At 45.7% G+C, this 21,523-nt stretch overlaps 3 protein-coding genes across 3 annotated transcripts; 2 read left to right on the top strand and 1 right to left on the bottom strand.

The window, feature by feature from the left end:
* Positions 1-1,093: 1,093 nt before the first annotated feature.
* Positions 1,094-6,582, bottom strand: PtA15_12A190 (uncharacterized protein; the record flags this gene model as incomplete). The annotated part of the gene is made up of 7 exons (XM_053161775.1): positions 1,094-2,161; positions 3,299-3,427; positions 5,741-5,901; positions 5,967-5,987; positions 6,082-6,165; positions 6,228-6,278; positions 6,342-6,582. 7 exons carry the CDS (start codon positions 6,580-6,582, stop codon positions 1,094-1,096), a joined length of 1,755 nt encoding a protein of 584 aa, XP_053025759.1.
* A 782-nt stretch (positions 6,583-7,364) lies between these two features.
* PtA15_12A189 (uncharacterized protein) lies at positions 7,365-7,804 on the top strand (the record flags this gene model as incomplete). The annotated part of the gene is made up of 2 exons (XM_053161773.1): positions 7,365-7,635; positions 7,713-7,804. 2 exons carry the CDS (start codon positions 7,365-7,367, stop codon positions 7,802-7,804), a joined length of 363 nt encoding a protein of 120 aa, XP_053025758.1.
* A 1,478-nt stretch (positions 7,805-9,282) lies between these two features.
* Positions 9,283-10,121, top strand: PtA15_12A188 (uncharacterized protein; the record flags this gene model as incomplete). Its single annotated transcript, XM_053161772.1, has 2 exons — positions 9,283-9,345; positions 9,414-10,121. 2 exons carry the CDS (start codon positions 9,283-9,285, stop codon positions 10,119-10,121), a joined length of 771 nt encoding a protein of 256 aa, XP_053025757.1.
* Positions 10,122-21,523: the final 11,402 nt, after the last annotated feature.

The following is a 21,523-nucleotide window of genomic DNA, read 5'->3' as shown; positions in this document are numbered from 1 at the left end:
CTGCGCGAAGCGCAGGAGCTGAAAAGAAGTTTTTAGGTGTGACATCAGTCGGAGAGATGACTAGCGGAACAAACAGTGGAAGCAGCTTACCTGCGTGTAGTTGCACAAAGGAAGATGAATATAATCTAGATGCTAATAGACTTGAACGCTGTTGACCAAGTAAAAATCCACAGGAAAAAAAGTCTGGCAACCTGGCCAAAAAGCAACAAGTAGAAGAAACAGTGAGCAGGAGGTACCTATTTTTGATGTCGGTTTCTCTTTTTATGCACAGGTTGATCTTGAAAAAAGGGAAATATGATACGCACCGTATTGTGTGGAGATGTTCTGCCATTGTCTGCACCTGAGGATGCATGTTGTAAGTTGCACAAGGGAGCGCTGTTGGGGAAGATGTTGGCGGCAACAGCAAGACCGCTGAGCTTTGCGGGCTGGTGCGTTCAAAGTAAACTATGTCCACAAAAAGAAGTCATTAAATAATCATTGCTCATGATTAACCGATCAATGGGACTCACAAAATCTTGAAACGTGCCGAGGGTTGTATGATGGGAATCGATTCTAGTGGAGGTTGCGGAGGCGGCTACCTCAATATCAACACAAGTCTGGCTCCGGGGCTGACCCGCACACGCGGCCCCTCGCAAGGCGGGGCCTCCTAACCTGCATATGTACTTACATAATCCCCTCGTGTCAGCCGGGGGACAAGCCCGCCGGGCCAGGGCTTGCTGGACAAGAAGCGCTTAGCTGTTTCACCTCACTCTTTCTCCGTGTGTAATCTAACCGCTTGGCTGTTTCACCTCACTCTTTCTCCGTGTGTAATCGAACATAGAGTTTTGAAAAGGCCAGAAATTCAATTTCTTTCGCATCATCTTTTGTAGGGACGCAAGCGCTACAGTACAAAAGATCCATCTAGACATATGTACACTATGAACAGAAGCAAAACAAAGAGATATTTTTTTCATGTTTTTTTTTTCTCCGCAAGAGAAATAGATAGAGAGCTCCGGTGTCTAAAGGAAATTGTATGTACACTTTGCACAGAGAGAGAATCTGAATAGTAAGAATTTACATCGCACTAATGAAAGGAGAGGGTTGGAAAAAAAGATCAGTGTTTGATTCGTTTATGAAGAGGGTGTTCCGAGCCGTCAGACGCTCTTCTTTTCGGTTGACCAGCCAGGACTGAAGTGATGATATCAGATATGAGTGATGAGGCTGGGGAAGATTGCGCTGCAGGGGGGGCGCTGGCGGATTGACCAAAACGGATGGAGGGGGGAAATTCAGTGATCGCGGGGGCGCGCAAATTTGCATTGTCCAAGGTTCGGTCAACGTTTGTATCCAAAGGAGAAGCGTCGGGTTGGGCTGGGCTTGCAGGATTGACTGGTCTTGAAGGTGGGGATGGTGTGGAGTGCACAGAATCAGGCAGAGACATGTTAAATGGAGGCCAAAGAGGCGAGGTAGGTGTCCAAAGGGGCGACGAAGGAACGGGAGGTGGAACTTGCAGGCCAAAATCCGTTGCCAAAGGCGAATGATGGGAAGGCTGGGTTTCATTGGCTGTAGCATTGACATATTGCGCTTCGGAGCCATCAAGGGTGGCATCAATCATGAGGGAGCCTTCCCTAACAGCTGGACGTTCGGTGGAGTGACTGGATAAATCAGAAAAGTCACTGGATAAATCGGACAAAGCTTGCCCGTTGGCAGGAATTGAGCCGAGCTGCGTCACCGGAATTGAAAGCGATTGATGAGCTTCCTTGACATCGATTGGATAGCAGAGTGCGCTCCCCGCGGGGGTTTGTGTAACTCGTAAAATGGCTTGGCCTCGTGACCTCAGTGTGCGCATTGTCAAGAGATCGGATTGAAGTCTCTGATATTCTGTGTTGGTGGTGATGATTTGGTTGACTCGGGTTTGAAAATCTTGAGCGTCTAACAAGCTAGTTGGCCCCATGCGCGAGATAAAATCTTGAACTAAGGTTTGCTCCAGCGATTTGAGTCGGAAGAGCGTGTCTTCATAGGTGCTTGGACCGATTTGGGGACCCAAAAGAAACAACTGTCTTTCGTATGGGTTGAAGCCCCCCAAAGCATCGGAGTACTTGAAAATCGTACTAGTGACCCCGGAAAACTGGTTCGAATTTAATTCTTGCGAAAGTTTCAACAGCACAATCGCCCGGGGATTGTCCTGGAGACGAGTCTGGATAGCTTGTCCAGTGAATTGGCAAGGAAAAGACGCCGGGACACGAGTAATGAAGAGATGCGCAATCAGTAATGTGAACGTAACGGTTTGGAAGTTAAATATACTTTGGACTTACTCGGCTCAGTTGGAGTGTCTGCCAGACTTGACATTCCACGATCCAAGGAGTGAGTATCTAATCATTTGTGAACAATGGATGTATCAGCAGTGTCGCGGACATACCCAAAATCAGGAGGATAGGCTTATTCGAATGAATCCAAGCCCCTGGCAGTGGTACCTCACGGTTGAGGTTCATTAGAAATGTAATTCGATTGTGGAGGATATTTGCAGTGAGTGACCGGAGGAGCTGGAGTAGTTCAGGTGTGTTGTGATTAGCTGGAAGTAATATAAGTGGCAGGAAAGGCCTAATTTTCTGGAGAGCGTAGGGGGTGATGGGTGGGAGGACTCGAAGTCAGTTGCGAAAATTCAGACCGTTAATGTAGCAGCAAAGAGGGCGATGGGTGGGAGGACTCGAAGTCAGTTGCAAAAATTCAGACGGTTAATGTAGCAGCGAAGAGGGCGATGGGTGGGAATATTTCTCGACTACTTGGGTTACATGAACAAGGGGTGCGGCCAAGGAAGGACAAATTGCAACTGCACCAGAGAGACAAAAGGTCGAAGAAAACAGTAAATAGTATCAGCCCGCGGTATGAGGAATCAGTCGGGTGGAACCAGTTTTCAAAGGGAAACAGATGGGGGAAAAAATCAATCAATGATACTATTGCGACCGGCTGGGGAAGGGATTCTGTTCAAAGGGAGGATCTGCAAAAGCGAGGCAACTGAAAAGCAAGTACATGGCTGGCCTTGAGGGAATTTATTGTTGGAAACTTATGTCAAAATTGAGGGCGACAACATTCCGGAGAAGCCAATCGGATGACGATACATACATTCAGCCCGCGGTATGAGGAATCAGTCGGGTGGAACCAGTTTTCAAAGGGAAACGGATGGGGGAAAAAATCAATCAATGATACTATTGCGACCGGCTGGGGAAGGGATTCTGTTCAAAGGGAGGATCTGCAAAAGCGAGGCAACTGAAAAGCGAAAGTACATGGCTGGCCTTGAGGGAATTTATTGTTGGAAACTTACGTCATAATTGAGGGCGACGACATTCCGGAGAAGCCAATCGGATGACAATACATACTTCAGAACGTTTGCCTTGTAAGGGCACAGTTGGACTTCGGAGCTACGGCCGCCAGCGGTGATCTGTTTGCCAAGCTGTGGTGGAAAATAATTGTGGATCAATTTTCAAAGGGAAACAGACTTACTTACGTAGGAGGAAAAAATACGTACATCTACAATAGAGTATTTTATTCAAGGGGAGGACTCTGCAAATGCGAACGGGTGGATGGGAAACGATTAGAACGACGCTGAGAAGCCAAAGACAAATTGCCTGCAGGGAATTTTTCTTTGAGTCTGATGCTAGTAGTACTTAAGTCATAAAGGATGATGGAACAATACCCACAGAAGCCAATTGGATGATGATACGTCGACACAGCTTGCACCAGTCGAAGAAGCCGCGGTTGTCAATACATACGGGACGGTCGGACTCTGGAATTACCGACATTGAATTGTGGTGATATGTTTGCCGAGCTGAAAGCAAAGTCGTACATCGAGTCCTGCAGGGATCTGATTGTGAAAGGAAGATGTACATTGTAAATATTGACTAGTACGGAACAAATAGACAGTAGATAAAATTACGTACCAGATGTTGCTTGAGCTGCTGTTGATGCTTGGTTTGGGCGACTTGAGTGAGTGTGGCCCGGCGGTCGGCGGTGGTAGTGGTAAATATGTATTGCCACCATCAACCGCTCGTCGGAGTGCGTGGGCCAGCGGTTGATGGTGGCAATGCAAACTTAACACAAGCGCCGCCTTCTGCGGGGGAGTCACTCGCGCGAGTGACCCTCCGAAGGAGGGACTTGTATCTTGTGGTGATGTAAACGCAACACGGTTGAGTGCGGACTTTTCGTGGGCTCCAACTCCCTTGCATCACACTTCACAAAGATCTAAACTTGTGTAGGGCGTAGTTCAGGAGCCTGCGGAGGTCCTCATCCGATTTTTGAGGGAAAACAATGAAAATTGGCTCAAGAGGGAATTTTTCAAAACACCAAGATCTCAAAATATCGACCTCACCAGTCAATTTGCGTGCGCTGCGCTATGTTGCAGCAAAAGCGCGGCTGTTTGCGCTGCGCTTGCGCTTTTCCACCGGGGTAAAAAGTGCCTGTGAGCTAGATTTAGCCGTAGCACAATACCATACATGTAAATGTACATTTACATGTCTCACGCCTAGACTATGTACATTTTCCCCGGATAATAAAGCTATGTACATCCAAATGTTGTGACGATGGTCTTTCGAATTAGTGGCTTTTTCTTGGTCTTTTCAAGTGGCTTTTTTTTCCTGACAACATAATTACATAAATATGTACATAAGGCTAAAAGTGAAAAGTTGGCATCAAAAAAACTCTACGCCACGCCACCATGCGTATATACAAATATAAAATGGTTTTGATTCACGAGAGAGGTCATAGATCATAAGGCTGATACAGATGGAAAACTCCTAGTCTACGAGATCGCAGTCTACTTCGTGTTGAGAGCTGTGAAGCAGAAGCTCCTGGGGGGAGACGATGGTGGTAGGTTGATCTGGATCGGGGGGGCTCTAATGCTCATATTCTGATCAGCAAGTGTTGAAACCTATTGCCGAAAGACAGACACAAAGCACCTACTTAAATCGTCAATTCAGTCGAAGACTTGGCAACGTCATCGTTGATAGCGGTGCTCAATGGGATCTGAGATGGGAGATTGCGGTCTTAATGGTGGTAGATCTTTGCCCGTTGATGGAGGAAGCAAAAGACAATCCGCCTGTGGAATTAACCTCTCATGCACCAATCTCGCAAGAAAAGATGACTCTTGCTGGGGGTGGTGAAGCTGTGGGGAGATTTCTGGTGTTGATTCGCGCTCTGCGCTTTCTGGCGCAGTTTGGGCCACCGGTTCCGTCTGAGGGCCAACAAGCAGTAAAAGTCCTGTGGTTTACCAGAACGGATAATTCTGTGAGTGGTTGCATCCCGTGCAGAAAGCTTTGATCTGGAACAAGAGAGAAACTCACTTTCTTTGTTTGACTCAGGTAAATCCTGCTTCATTGGATTGTGATAGGGACTGTTATACACAGACAACGGATTGTACAAATCTTTTAAAAAAATGTAAGCATTTTATCAAACAAAACACAAAGTGAGAAAGGAAAAAATCACACACACCTAAGAGAGCTAAACGATTATTTGTGAGATCAGTGGTCCGATTTTCCCCATTTGAAGATGTGATTGAATGTGGATCTTCCCAGGACTCGCCGGCCAAGTAGTCGTCAGGACTCAAAGCAATTAGATCCTTATCCCAAGCATCGCAGCCTTGGGGGAGACCGGTGGGGGAAATGAGATAAATTGGTGAGGAGCAAACAACCGTATCACATATTCTTTTGTCCATGATATTTAGTACTGTATCATGTGATTTTTCATCCGTAATATGTGCATTAGTACTAACTGAAGATATTGGTTCACTCGTTCCTCCATGCGGCGTGAAGCCTCTGGCGTTAGACGTCGGAAATTGCTGATTAACGATGTGCGCGCGCAGAGCAAGAAGTTGCTTTTCCCAAGCGTCGAGTCTCTCATCCAATTGCTCAGCAACGTTCGTGACCCGAGCATCTGATTGAAAATGGGTGATACGTTAATTGCAAGTGTTGGATGTTAGAGTAATACAAAAAACTTACGGTTTTGACGCAGCCTGGGCACTTTTGGGGGGGGGTTGGGAAAATATTACGCCTTAAGAATTGCACTTCGAGTTAGTTATGGCACTGATTTAAGATTAACAAATGAGTAGCGCACAATTCTCGGCCTTTCGCTTCCCAGCGGCAGTGGAGGTGGACCGACGGGCATTCGATCCCTCAGCGACGTCCGTGAGTTGATCACCTGATTCAAAAATTTGATACTTTAGCTATAATTGTTTGATTTCTAGTGTACTAATCACTTACGATTTTGACTCAGCCTGGGCACTTTTTGGGGGGGTTGGGAATGTGTTGCAGCTAAAGGATTTCAGCGCGAGTTAGTTATGGCGAGTGATTTGGAATGAAAAATGATGGGCAAACAACTCTCGGCCTTTCGCTTCCCAGCGGCAGTCAACGAGGACCGATGGTTTGACGTGACTCCGCTCTCCATAATATCTGACAAGTGCGTCATTGCTGTCCTGGGTGACGGACATTTTTCAGATAAAACTGTCAGATCACTGCTGGCGGGACTGGCAGGGGGGTGAGGGTCCGCATGAGACGCTTGCTCTCCGGATGAGGCCCTGGCGGCTGGTTGGAAGCGATTGCTCTGATGTTTGGACATACAAGGACAATCTTGAGGCCCGCAAGGTGAACTGGAGGCAGGGAATGAACTGCGGTTTAAAAGCTGAGTGGATGACGCGGGCTCATCTGTTACACTTGTGACTTTACGAGCTTCTGTTGTTGGAAAAAAGGCTTAACATCAACACGGGAGCATCACAAAATAGGGGCAGAAGACATACGCTTTCGGACCATATTGTTGGCGCGGATCTAGCTGGACGACTGGCCCTGGCCACACATGAAGGACACAAGTTCGCCAAAGCTGGAGACTGTGTTTGTCGTGGTGGGCTGTAGTCAGTAACTTTCTCAAAACTTTGCGTGTACATTGCCATACGTATTTGTCTGAGGGATTATGTACGACCTTGTTAGAATACCAAAGAAAATCAGTGCATCAAAGGAATGAAGACAAAGCCCTGCATCACGTATTCCTATCGCTGACGAATTGACCAAGAAACCACTGCAATATAGAACTATTCATCGGCCCGAATCAAGACGTGCATAAAGAGATGCCAGAAGTACAACGACAGAGTACTTTATTCAACCTAACAAGAAAATCGGTCATCAAATTTGCCATTGCCAACGTACCAGCAAAATAAATTTCTAATCATAAATTTCTGATCATGGCTCCTGATCCGATGCTATACAGTAGGTAGAATTTAAATATATTCGATTGCTGAGAAGAGGGTTAACACTCGTTGGTTTTCTAATTTCCATCTCCCCCGGCAAGGTTGCCATGGTGAAGGGCGGTTCAGCGAGTGGGAGCTCAGTAACATCTTTCAAGTCATTATGTCTAATCCTGGCGCTTTTCAAGGATCTATAGGGCCCGAGCAATTCCAACAGATTGTCGATAAGCTTACGGGTGCCCGTGCCTTTGGTCACCTCATCCAGATGGATTACGATGAAGGTCCGGACAGCCCAATCCCCGCCAACGAGTTAACGGACGTACTTCTCAATCAATGGCTTGACGCTTCAGGTGGCCTTTGGAGTATAGATTCTGCGATACCACGATTTATGATTTTCCGTAACGCGAATCATAATGGAGCTGTTGGCGAACCATGTTTGTGTTTACCTTTTTACTCAATGTAGCATGAAACCGACCTAACTTGGATTTTGTTTCCCAACTGTACGATCTAGGCATGATTGCGTTTTTCAAAACCAAACAACCATCGACTTGGACCCTTGTCAACCAGAACTATAAGCGCTTGAGTGCACATCTGTTTAATTAGTAGATCCTCATGCTTGTAGGATGTGTGTTCGAAATCCTGTAACACTTTTATTAGAATCTCATTGAAAGGCCTCGCCGAAAATGAAGAACCTTTCACATGTTTTTAGTTTCTTTGAAAAATTTCTTAGGGATCTCTTACCGCTGTAAGTACAAGAGAAATTCAAGCTCTGATCAGATCAAAACTCGCAAAAAACACACATTAAAGAGGTTTTTGAGCAAATCTGAGCTCCAGAAGGATTGATGGCCATGGCCGGGAAATGATTTCAAGGCAACATTCACCAAATTTTGTAGGAAGAATCCGCGAGTATGTTTGCACATATCTTCATGGATGAAATTTCATCAAGAGAGAGGTACAACCGGCTCATATCCCCGCCGCAAAACCGTCACTAGCTGGTCACGCTTATCCATGTTTTTTATTAATCTGAATCCACGATGATAGGTTCATACGGAGCCAGAATAGGATCAAGTCTGTCCCAGTGCCTGCAGATGCGCCGGGTGTGCGCTGCGTCGAGGATCATTTCAGCCTACAACAGTGCTACTTGATTCCTGCTGAGATGGCTTACATTCCACGGATACAACGCGGCCTCTAGGATCGAGCCCCCACGGTGATCCTTCTGCATTCCTGCGGAACTCTGCTGCTTCCTTGTAGCTTTGCTCAAGGAAACGAATCATCAGATAGATCCCTAAGTATTTGAATCATGTGTCAGCAAAGTCCAAAAAGATGACATGAATAGGATGCCACAGACCGTGTACATCGCAATGGTGAATCCCTTTGGCTGCCAATTCCTCAAGAATGTCGCGGCAAAGGGCCCGTTTGGATTCTTGGGATTCGGATGCGTGCCAATGTAGATAGTTGTTCCCGGTGGTGAGCCAATCAATCAGGACCGCCTTCATGTCCGTCGGAGCTCCAGGGGAGGCTTCGGATAGTTGGCATTTGTGCAAAGTAAGATGTGATGTGATCCGGGGTTGATACCGATGGGTGGGAGGCAATATTTTCTTCTGTTGTTTTCCGGATGAGCCCTTGGCCCTGTCATGAGGAAAAGGGGTTCACGAAGCACCCACGCGTGGTGGCCCCACATAAGCTGCGGCCAAGAACGGCTGGAGGGACGAATTGCTCCAGCTCATCATCCAGGGGGGCCAGGAATTCTACCAGACCGTCGCGGCGCCGATGGCAGACGGAAAAAAATTCCGCTAGAGTCAACCTTTTCCCCCGTTATAGGCAGCACTCCAGGGGCCCAGTTTTCATTTGCGATCGAATTGCTTGCTAGCAGGTAGCTTGCACTTGATGCCCAGAGTGCTCCTTGTTGTGGAAATTCGCCCCAAGTTTGTGGGTATTGAGCGGCGTGGAAGTTGTCTACCTGACGATCCAATGTGGAGTAATCAATTGAATTAATGGCACAAAGGGCCTGCTGCTTCTGGCCGGTATAGGCTCACAAGGCACCTCCATCTCGACCTCTGTATTATTCACCATCACTCACAATGGATCGTCCCGCCCCGGAAGATATAGAAGACCCGTTCGCACCTGAAGACATGGAAGACGAGGTCCGCGCTGCTCCGTTTTGACTCCTTGAGATTGCTATCCGTCAAGCAGGCATGTTATCCCCATTCAGATTTTTTTTTGTCGACATAATGCTTACACCTGCATTGTATTTCAAGGTCCCGAGGGCCCATTGACTGAGTTTGAGCAACGTGTAATAGGATCTTTGGACGGGGTATTCGCACAAGTCATGGAAGGAATGAATGATGCTTTGTTACGGATGAATAACGTTTTCCGAAGTCTCCATCGGATTGAAGAGAGGTTCGAAGAATTTGCCCGGGTCCGCCGCAAAGAAGAAGAGCAGTTTGTCACGGCCCTGATCAACAATTGGATTGAGAGATTTACCAGAAATCTTGAAGAACGCTTCGGCCTCAATGATCACACTGACCTCGATGATCAGATTCTGCCTGATGCCCGTCCCGTTGTCGCACCTGATGCCCGTCCCGTTGTTGCACCTGATGCCCGTCCCGTTGTTGCACCTGATGCCCATCCCGTTGCCGCACCTGATGCCCATCCCGTTGCCGCAGTTCCAGTAAACCGCTCTGCCGATAATCCCTGCCTCTCTCACAATGAGCACTGTGACCGCGAACGCCGAAGAATGGAGAGCCGTGTCTTGGGAATTCTCCGCCTCAGTGTCGACGCCAAAAGACAGCATACCCACGATGTGATGCAAGAGCTTGGCTTTGATCTCCGAACTCACGACTGCGACGACTTCCGAGGACAGCGCTCGCCAGATGAAGCTGGGCCCGAAGCTGGCCCTTCCGGCTCAACCCATCACTGATAATCTTCAATCCTCTACGCCTTTTGCCTCTCCAAAACAGCTGGAATTTTTCTATTCAATTGATGTAAGAAAACAAGTCAAGGAAAATTGAAAACAGAACTTCTTGTAACACCGTAAAATTAAGTTCAAACAAGAAAGATGAGCTTAGCGCCGCTAATTTGCGCCGCTGATTTGGATATGTACTTTACAACATCAGAGCACTAAAACCACGACTGATTTGGTTGCTCCGAGAATCTTATTCTTCCCTCTTTTTTTGTAATGAAAAAAAAATAAAAAATAAAAATGCTGAATGCGGGAAAAAGGAATGACAGAAATTGTCACAGATCTGAAGAGAAACTGTTGCAAAAAGCATGGTTTTCATTGCTGGAAATATTTCTTGGAAAAGAACAAGATCTAAATAAAAAGAAATTGTGAGAGAAAAAGAAAGGGAATAGAATGGCATTATAGGAGAGATTTTTGAAGTTTCATCAAGTGAAAGTACCAGAATGTATAAAAATGTTACATGAGAGTGTTCATGTCACAGTGAAAAATTTATACAATAGAAAAAATAGTTCAAGCTTAGAAGATTTGTAAAAGAAAAGTACAAGAAAAGTATAGTGTAAAAATGTTTAATTTTTTCCCAACAAAAAACCCTACCTTGGGAATAAGTTAAAATGTGGGTTATCTTGACCCTGCAGATGGATTTTTTTCCCACCGGTGGGAATGCAACAAAAATTGCAGTGTCAGGCTGATGCCCACCAAAAAAAAAAATCAAAATTTACCAAATATCCCAAATGTCCCAAATTTTTTAAAATATATGCCAATAGGGATATTGACCAATGAGGTCAGTGACGACTTGTCTGGCTGGGTTGAAGCAGCTCCCTTGGTAAAACTGACAGCAGCAACCATTGGAAAATTTCTCTTGGAAGATTGAGTCTACTGCTACGGTGCAATTAAAACAGTAACTGCAGACAATGGGCCTGAATTCAAGAATGAATTTATCAAAGCAGTGGAAAAAGTGGGAGCAGTATTCAAGCCACCTACCCCTTATTACCTGGAAGCAAATGGAATGATTGAGCAAGGTCACACACCCATTAAAGACACCTTAATCAAAATGTGCGGCAAATCTGGGGGAAAGTGGAGAGCATATCTACCTTTAGTCCTCTTGGCGGACAAAATTTCAACCAAGCATACAACTGGATACTCACCTTACAAGCTGGTGTTTGGTCAAAAAGCTGTTCTTCCTGTGGACCTAGAAATGGACACTTATCTGGGAATTGACTGGACAGAAATACGCACTACAGAAGAACTCCTGGAGGCTAGGACCATGCAATCGGAGCGCAGAGAGGAAATGCTGGGAATAGCTCATGAGAAATTAATGAAAGTCAGGAATTCTTCGGTCAGATACTGGGACAGAAAAATGGCAGCAAGGCTTCGAAAACCTTTGGATCCAGGCGAATTGGTGCTACTTTACAATAAAAGCCTGGAAGATCAATGGGGAAAGCTTTTTGCAAATTGTTGGAATGGACCTTTTAGGATTAGGAAGCAGCTACCCAAGGGATCTTACATCCTGGAAGAACTGGATAGAGTCAAATTAAAAAGGGCCTACGCAGCTTCCCATATCAAGCGGTTCTACCCTTGAGGACGCAACCTGGCGGATATACAGCTTGATGAGGACCCTTCCCAGCCAGAAAATTCAGATGAAGGTGAAATATCCAGTAATTGTTCTGAAGGTGGCTCATATAATTTGGCTGACTAAAATTAACCTCCTGGGCATGAGGTTAAACTGTTCAAAACTTAAGCACAATTCTTTTTTTTTGAAAAGTTGGGGGAGAAAAGGGCTCACTCCTTTAAATTCTCCTTGAGCCTCCCAACTCTGCAATGATCAGACACTCTTTTAGAAAACACTCTTTTGCCAAATCACACTCTTTCAGCAAGATTCATTTTCCTGGTTTAAGCTGGAAATAATTTTTTATACAAAATAAACAAAAAAGAAATTTCTTCTTATAGATTAAATACTTACTTTTTCCTTTCTCACATATATAAATTTTTTTTGGCTCTTCTGTTCTCTCACTATAGGTTGGGAACAGCCTCTATAAGTTGGGGGAGAGGGTCTGGGGGGGTTTTATTTTGCAAAGAAGAAAAGAAAACATTTTTTTTGGTTTTTTTTGCAAATTATGTTGATTTTTTTTTTTTTTTTTTGGTTTTTTATATATGTTTTTACCCCAAACGGAAAGTGAAAGCAGCCTCTACAACAAAGAAAGACAAGAAACCTTAGTATAAATGAGTACACAGAAGAAAAGAACAAAGAAGGAATCAGCTTACCGTAGTAGGTTACACATCCCAAACAACCTGGCAAATGGAAGAGCGGTACTCCTCCGAAACTGCTTGGAACACATGGATTCACTGAATACAACCCCCATCGTTCTTGGTTGGGGTGCGTTGACAGTAGGAAATAAAAACTCAGGGAAAAGTCTGATACAACTGGGTATAAGCTTCCAGGTCAAGGCCGGGAAGCGGAGCAGGTTGAGTCGGAACCGGTTGCTGGCGTGGCTCCAGGAGAACCTGAACCTGGGCTTCACTGAAGAAAGGGAGATTGCTGTGGGGAAAGGCTGGAGTATCGGCTGGAGCGGAAGCTTGGGAGACATTTTCACTATCTGTTATACCATCCGCATCAGCATTGGAACCAAGCATGGGTGGGCGATATAAAGCCTTGACCTCCGGCAACATGGGTCGAAACATCCACCTGGGCAGAGACGACCAAGTGGAGTCCCACTTGGGAGTTGGGGGGACCTGCTCAGAAACAATACACTACTAAGATGGATGAATTTGCGATGTCGCATATTGATTGATATAGCGTATGTTGATCAATTTATGTTGATCATTATTTTTAAATTCCTCTTGATACATTTGTGTATCTTCCATGTCTCCTCAATACTCTTCTTTAATCTCTATTCTTCCCCCTGTGTTAGCTTCAAGCCAAAGGTTTTTTTTTTTTTTTGCCTGATAACATTCATAAATTTTACATACACCATGCAATTCTTCATGAAAAAAAGACATTGCAAGTTTTAGGATTAATCCAGGTTGGCTGAGGGGTCTCAAAGTTTTTTTCTTTTTTTTTTTTTTATTCAACAATTGATGCTATCGGAAGTCTCCAAATCTCTTTTTTTTCAAAAAAGGAAAAACATTGACCCCTGACCTCTCTCATGATACCATCCTGCAAACATTATTAATTTGGTTGGTTGAACTTCCTGAAGAGATTGCACATCATACTTGAAGTGCTACATGCATAGAAGGCCTTTTTGAAATTAGTTTACCATGGTTTAGCATATTTTTGTCAGGTTCTTTTCTTTATCTACTTTTGTTATGAACCACAAATTAATGAGGAATATTTCCACATAAAATTTCATTGGACAATTGTTCTGCATATAAAACCCAGAAATATTGTGTTTGGGGTCACATCCATTATGCAGAAGCTACAATCTGATCAGTTCTCAAATATCACTACTTTGGTAGTTTCTTGCTGTTTCTGCCATTTTATCTCATCCCAGCGTGGGAATCCTTCTGCCATATGGTTACCAAGATGTTGAAAGGCCCCCCAAGATTCATTATGTACCTTTAATGACCACAAAACCCCCAGTTGTAGAAGCTACAGTCTGATCAGTTCCCAAATATCACTACTTTGGTAGTTTCTTGGTGTTTCTGCCACTATATCCCATCCCAGTGTGGGAATCCTTCTGCCATATGGTTACCAAAACCCCCAAATGTAGCAGCTACAGTCTGATCAGTTCCCAAATATCACTACTTTGTTAGATTCTTGGTGTTTCTGCCACTATATCTCATCCCAGCATGGCAATCCTTCTGCCATATGGTTACCAAAACGTTTACAGGCCCCCAAAGATTCATTATATATTTTTCATAACCACAAAACCCCCAAATGTGGCAGCTACAGTCTGGTCAGTTCCCAAATATCACTACTTTGGTAGTTTCTTGGTGTTTCTGCCACAATATCTCATCCCAGTGTGGGAATCCTTTTGCTGTATGGTTACCAAAATGTTAACAAATTCTCACAGTTTCAATATTTACCTTTACTGACCACAAAACCCCCAAATGTAGCAGCTACAGTCTGATCAGCTCCCAAATATCACTACTTTGGTAGTTTCTTGGTGTTTCTGCCACAATATCTCATCCCATTGTGGGAATCCTTTTGCCGTTGTGGTGGACAGTTTGGTACATTCTGAGGGATCAAGATTTTGCCGCGCATGGCGCGTGCCGGAGGACGTCAAGACTCAAGAACTCAAGATCTCAGGTTCAATGGCGCAGCATGGTGCGCACCCTCAAGGCGTTTCAGGTTTTCTTCTGCCTTCTTTTTCTCTTGTTTGTTGATGGTTTTGTTCTCCTGTCAATTTTCTTTTCATCATGTTTTGTTATTTTTTCTTTCATTTTGCTCGCGTTGGTTAGGTTTTGGATGAGGAGGGTTGGTTTCTTTTGTTTTGTTTTGTTTTGCTTCCGTCTCTTTTCTTGTTTTGTTGTAGAGCGCGCGTGCGCACTAGGTTGTGAGGAGCTGTCTTTTAGATGTCACAAGCTCCAGGGTTTGAGTTCAGGTGGGACTCCAGCTTTGGAGCGGCATGGACCTACTCTGAACCATAAATTCAGTCTTCCATCAATATCTAAAGTTTATTACTCCTGGCGTCTTTTGCCTGTACTTCTGAGTTCTCACGTCTTCTAAGTTCAATACCCCGCAACTTCAATCTTCTCCAACTCTTTGGTTTAGATCACACCCTGCCAGCAGTATCCCCGGCTCTCTCTCTCACAAAAACAAAATCACCGACGCGCCATTCCAGCCGTCAGAAAATCATCCCCCCCACGCTTACACAATCATCATAGCGCTCACTCACAGCCAATCACCCCGGAGGGCATACACAGTCCATTATCAGTTTTCTCATTCCCCTCACTCAACTGCTTCCAGCCTAGCACCGGCAAGAGTTCCTCACCGTATGGTTACCAAAATGTTAAAAAACCCTCACAGTCTCAATATGTATCTTTACTGACCACAAAACCCCCAATTGTAGCGGCTACAGTCTGATCAGTTCCCAAATATCACTACTTTGGTAGATTCTTGGTGTTTCTGCCAGTATATCTCATCCCAGTGTGTCAATCCTTCTGCCATATGGTTACAAAAATGTTTACAGGCCACCAAAGTTTGATGAAGTACCTTGAGTGACCACAAAACCCCCAAATGTAGCAGCTACAGTCTGATCAGTTCCCAAATATCACTACTTTGGTAGTTTCTTGGTGTTTCTGCCACAATATCTCATCCCAGTGTGGGAATCCTTCTGCCATATGGTTACCAAAATGTTAACAAGCCGCCAAAACTTCATTATGTACCTTTACTGACCACAAAACCCCAAATTTAGCAGCTAAAGTCTGATCAGTTCCCAAATATCACTACTTTGGTAGATTCTTGGTGTTTCTGCCACTATATCTCATCCCAGCGTGGCAATCCTTCTGCAATATGGTTACCAAAAAGGTTATAAGCCCCCATGGTTTTATTATGTACCTTTGGTGACCACAAAACCCCCAAATGTAGCAGCTACAGTCTGATCAGATCCCAAATATCACTACTTTGGTAGTTTCTTGGTGTTTCTGCCACTATATCTCATCCCAGCTTGGGAATCCTTCTGACATATGGTAACCAAAATGTTAGCAGACCCCCGAAGATTCATTCTGTACCTTTAGTCACCACAAAACCCCCAAACGTAGCAAATGATCAACATAAATTGATCAATATACGCTTTATTGATCAATATGCAACATTGCAAATTCATCCATCTTGGTAGTATTATTAGCATCAAGAATAACTTCAATGAAAACAAAAAAGAAAAAGAAGAAACTTACCCCACCAGACCACTCAAAGAGTTGGTCCAACTCTTCTTTGGACTCACAAGCCCGGAATCAATCGGCGTCCAAACCACCAGAGTGAACGGAGCTCCTCTCCGACACAACAGATCCAATGGACAAGCTACGGCAGCTTGTAGCTGGGGTTGTAAGCGAGGAAGGTTGGGGGGCAGGAGGAATAAGCCAGTCGTCCCCAATAAGGACTTCATTGGACTGTAAAATCTATGTACATTTGAATATAACTTTAGTACAGTCAAAAAAAGCACAATAATACGATAACAGAAGAAAACTTACTGGGTCCTCACAAGGCTCAGTACCTGGGGAATAAACCGGGGAGTTGGTTCCAGGTCTCCAGCCCGGGCTGCACCTGCGGTAGGTGGGCAAAGGGAAGAGGGCACTTGAACCCGCAGCCGGGGACTGAAGGCTCAGGTGGAGTCTCACCAAACCAGGTGGAACCCGCAACAAGTCAGGCAACGGGGTGCGGGGCACGTCCGGGGTGTATGGACAACCACCCGGAGAGAGGAGCTTGTCAAGATTGGGTCGTTAGTAATAAGTACAATACAATACCAATACATGTTATTGTATCAAGCAAGGAGCGATATGTACCTCTGCTACTTGTGCCACTGCACATTCATCAAGAACAAACAGTCGATTGTCTTGGGCCACCCAATCCTCTGTGGCTTGATCAAAGCGGGGTTGAGGTTGGTTGGCTTGGGGGTATGCGTCCATCCTTTGTTGGGACCATTGGAACCAGCCCGGTGTTAACGCTTCAGCTCGGTATAACGGTCCATCCATAATCAGAATAGGATTATGGATGGAAGAGCCCGGCTAAGTAACAACAAAAAGGGAACGTTTGGGTTTAGCTGTATCAGGAGCAACAAGCAACAGACAGGAAAGAAGACTTACACAAGCTGGAGCCTCTGCGGAAGCTCCTTGGTTCTGTAAAGGATAAGGAGATGGGGAGAAGTAGGTTCAATAATGAGCACAACGGGGCATAGTCTTTTGTGGTCTAAGTAAAGCAAGCCTTGAAACAAGTCAAAAAGAAAGGGGGGAAGCAAAAATAAGTGTACTGGACGAGTGAGAGTGAGGATGTGGTTGAAGGCAGAAGAGGGGGAGCGCTTTTTTACTCGATCAGGGGGGGGGGGGGGCAGTGGGCACTCACCGGCTTATATGTACTACCCTCTGAGCAAGGCCCGGACCTGCCAACAGAACTGGTCTAATAACCATTTAAAGTCAACAGTGTCGTTCAATGCCAACCGTCACAAAGCCAGATAGAGCCAAAGCCGAGAAATGGGGCCCACAGCTGGACTCGGCATCGAACACGCGCACACGGGCCCACGGAGAGTTAACAAGAGGAGAGAAAAATAAGAAACAGTTGTCAGTTTCACCGTGTTAGCACCAGTCAGAGGAGAGAAGAGACGCCTTGTACTCACCAGGGTGTATGGACTACCGGGTCTAGTGTGCGAAGCTGCCCGCAGCGGTGGTACAAGGAAGGCTGTCAAATAAGATCTGAATGTCAGCTGTCAGAATTTGGATATACAAATGAAGCTTTTGTTTTCTTTCCTTCTTCTTGACGGAAACCAAGAAGAACGGTCAGAATAAGGAAAGAGAAACCACCCACCCAAAAGGACAAAGACGGTCCAAGGCTCAAACGAGTTGACTCAAGAATCAAAGCCCTCATTGAGCGCCGGTGACGTAGTCAAAGAGGTTGGAAGATCGGCAATGTCAAAGGGTTGGTTGCTGGCAGAGGACGAGATGTAAGGATATATCAATACCCCCTATGGGGTAAGGTCAATATACATACACATACCCCCCCCTGACGGGGTAGGGAGTAAACTCTTGAGACCCAAACGCGGGGTTGGACGTTCGCAGCACCACAGTCCTCTTGTTGGATTACGCGTAATCCAACAAGACAACTGCGGCACATTGGATGAACCCCTGGGGGACTCTAATAACTTTGGGCGGGTACAATCAGCACTAAGTACCCGGGCCCCCAAGCCTGACCAACCAATTATTGGAGGCGGGTGCAAGTCCCCGATCACTACTCAACACCCAAGGCCCGCAGCTTCAATAGCGCGCACCCTAAGGCGCTAGAGCAACAGCTGCGGCTGCCACCACAGCACAAGCAGCACCACTGCGCAACTGCGCAACTGCGGACTGCGGACTGCGCGCAGCACTTTGACTGCCAGAACCAACAAAAATTTCTTGTTAAGAAAAACCCCAAAGTTGATAAAAATCAAAATTTGGCCAATTTTTCACCCTGCGCAGCCTCTCAAGCCACGTGGCCCAGAAGACGTCAAAATGGCCAATTCTCCAAGGATCCTGCAAACCACCACGTAAATTCATCATGTCACAGGTTCAAAAATTGACAGAAAGCACTTTTCATGTCAAAATTGTCTGGGGACAGACAATAAGTTGGGGGAGGATGTGGTAGACAGAAAAGTGGAAAAATAAAAAGTTTTTTCTATGCCACATAATTACTCATACTAGGCATCAAGATACCATCAAATGGACCCCAGAAATTCATTCTAAGGCCAATTTAACCCCTATTCACTACTGGAAGTTCCCCTGGACCCCCTCTAGTGTGGAAGTTACCCCTCATGGACACCTATCACACGGCCAGCCCCAGTAACCCAGCTGTCAGCTGCCTCAACCCAAGTTTCAAAGTAGTACACTTATACACATCACAGGATACAAACATACATCTCCCTGTCAGGCTACACTCATTACATATTAACTACATACACTCCTTCATATACATAGTATGACATCATTTACACTGTTTCTGCAGCCTCAGACTTTGTGTATACACTAATTCCCCCTGTATGACAGCTCATGCAGTCTACTGTCACCTTATTCATGCATTAGAATGTTTTTTTGTATATTCTGACATCATGTATGCACCCCTGGCATGTTTAGAATGTTCTGTTGTATATTCTGACACCATTCATGCGCCCCTGAGGGGTTATGACATCATTTGTATCTACTCCCACCAGCTAGAATCCCTCACCCTGTTGTCTAGATTAGCTGAAACCGTAACCCACAAGCCCCTTTGGGGCTCCACTTTTGTCTATAAAAGGAGCTCTCTCCACCCCCAGTGGCCTGCTCCCCAGTTTCTCACCCAGAACTCACAAGTCACCCAACACTCATGCACACTCAAATCCTAAAACCCTTATGAAAATAATCAACCCTTATAACAATAACTCAACCCTTATAACAAAGTAATTAAAACACTTACACATTGCCAGTCAAACAGATTTCATCTGGAACAGACCAGACCTATCACTTAATAAAACTTGCCAAGCTGAGCTTGGTGGGTCTTGTTGACTGATAACAGAAGGGCAGAGCTTGCAACTCCATCATACCCTTCACCATTCAGCAAAAGGGTTTCATTACCACTTTTGAGTCTTACACCGGAGGGCTCCCAGGCGCTTTCTGGTCACTGTTTCCAGGCGGGTTATCACGTTGATTATACGTTAATTGGCTTCCAACTTCTTCTTCAGGACCTTGACAAAAGCAAACCCAGTCGCCACGTTCCTTATCGTGAGCAGGAACTTGCCTCCTTCCACCAAGTCCACTTGGAAAGGGCCAATGAGATCCACCACAATGACATCCAATTTCTTGACTTTCCTAAGGGTAGAAGCTAATGGGTTAATTTGCCTACTCTTGCTGATTGCACACACGGGGCAGTGGATTTTTCCTTGAGGGATGTCAGTTGCGAGTCCATTTCCAAGTTCCAGCTTAATTATTTCTCTGATGTGTCTTAAACTGGCATGACCAAAAGCTTGATGATAATATAAGAGCGTCATCTCATCTTTGGTCAGTGACTCTGGTTTCCAAACATGGGATGCTCCTCCCACTGGCTCACGTTATACTTCCGTGTCCATCGCTGCAATAGCTTTAGAGGCAAACATAGAGATCTTATTGCAGCAGTTAGTTGGTTGAGAAAAAGCACTAGGAGCAGCAGAAGCGGCAGGAGGAAAAGAATTGGGAAGTTTATCGCGGATGTGTGAAACGGAGAAATTGGAAACAGGAAAAGAAGCAGACTTGGTTAAAGGAATAGAGTTTGAAACACGGGACAGGAGCGCCTCGCATGAGATTGGTACGTCCTGGGCATCTGCCTTGATCATTGGAAACGGCATGCACCAACAGTTCTTTTGGTGTTCAAATGGGCATTAAATAGCAGTTCCCCTGTTGCGCGTGATACTCAAAAAGTATCTGTAGCATTATCATAATGCACAAGAGCTTTAGCTTTCCGAAGCGCTGCCATTGATATCAAAGTGGTCTTAGCGTGCTCACAAAACAGAACTTTTCTGAGGGCTGTCACCCGGCCATCCGGGGCTTCAAATTTCAGGGTACCCACCCCAGTGATTGCTGAGCTGGCTCCGCTTGTAGCTACAGACACACCAATGGGTTTAGGAAGAAAACAAAAATTGTGGAGTAGGAATTTAGAACCTTTGAAACCGTGGGAGGCTCCTGTGTCAAAAATCGCAACTTCACTCACAAGATCTTCACCCAATGCCATGGAGTGGAAGTCCAGACTGTCCGGGTCATTGGGAAGTGCGTTCACTTCCACGACATGAGCCAACACTCCGCCCTGAGAGGCCGCAGAGGACGCCGGAGCCTGCTGTTGAGCAGCTCTGTTGGCTGGCTTGTAGGCCTGCAAGTACCTTGGGCGGTAGTGGTCCGCCAGACTCCTGGAATGTTGCTGGTTCTGTGATGGCGGGGCTGAGCTTTGCTTGAAGTTTGTCCGTGGGAAGCGTTGCAAGTCGAGCGGGCGGCCACTTGGTAGATAACCATAGATGGTGCCTACAATGGTTCCGAGAGGCTGGCAATGTCCGCTGTTCTGGTTGGATCTTGATCTGTTGGAGCAATTCTTTGCATAGTGACCTTCACCACCGTACTGCCAGCACTTGTGAGCTGTCAGCGCGTAGAAGTCAAGGGCATCAACCCACTCTCTTTCATCAATGTCCGCGAGAAAAGCCAACACATCAAAATGATTGTCTAGCTGGGTGGAGGCCATGAGTGACGCCGGGGGATGCGGAGAAGTGAATGCTGTGCTAGCCATACCGGCAAACTCAACAGCATGCTTGTGTTGATCCTTGCAGATGTCAAGAGCCGTCATGATCAAATCAAAAGTCGGACACCAACCTTTCTTGTCGTTCTGAACCAGCTGTTTGACTCGCAACTCAAATGCCTTCTTGTACTCCGCCGATGAGTCCATCACCGCAGATTGCAGGACAAAACCGAGGAAAGAATTGATCCCAAAAGTGACGTTGATCAATGTCCACTCCGTATGTAGATTGCGGAGAGTCAAGGCAATGCCAGCAATGTGTCCTTCCGGATCAACCTTGAAAGCCCGGAATTTGTTGAAGATGTTCATTTGCGCCGCTCTCAAGGGTGTTTTGAACTTGGTGACCAGTGTGTTGTACATCTCGTGGCAGGTTTGATACGTCTGGAGTTCCGCAACAAGGGAGTGGTCAACACTCGCAATCATGACAGCCCGACTGATCTTCTCATAGGTT

The sequence above is a fragment of the Puccinia triticina genome, chromosome 12A (genome assembly GCF_026914185.1).
Source record: "Puccinia triticina chromosome 12A, complete sequence".
NCBI classification, from domain to species: Eukaryota; Fungi; Basidiomycota; class Pucciniomycetes; order Pucciniales; family Pucciniaceae; genus Puccinia; species Puccinia triticina.
This window is presented reverse-complemented; position numbering and strand designations above follow the sequence as displayed.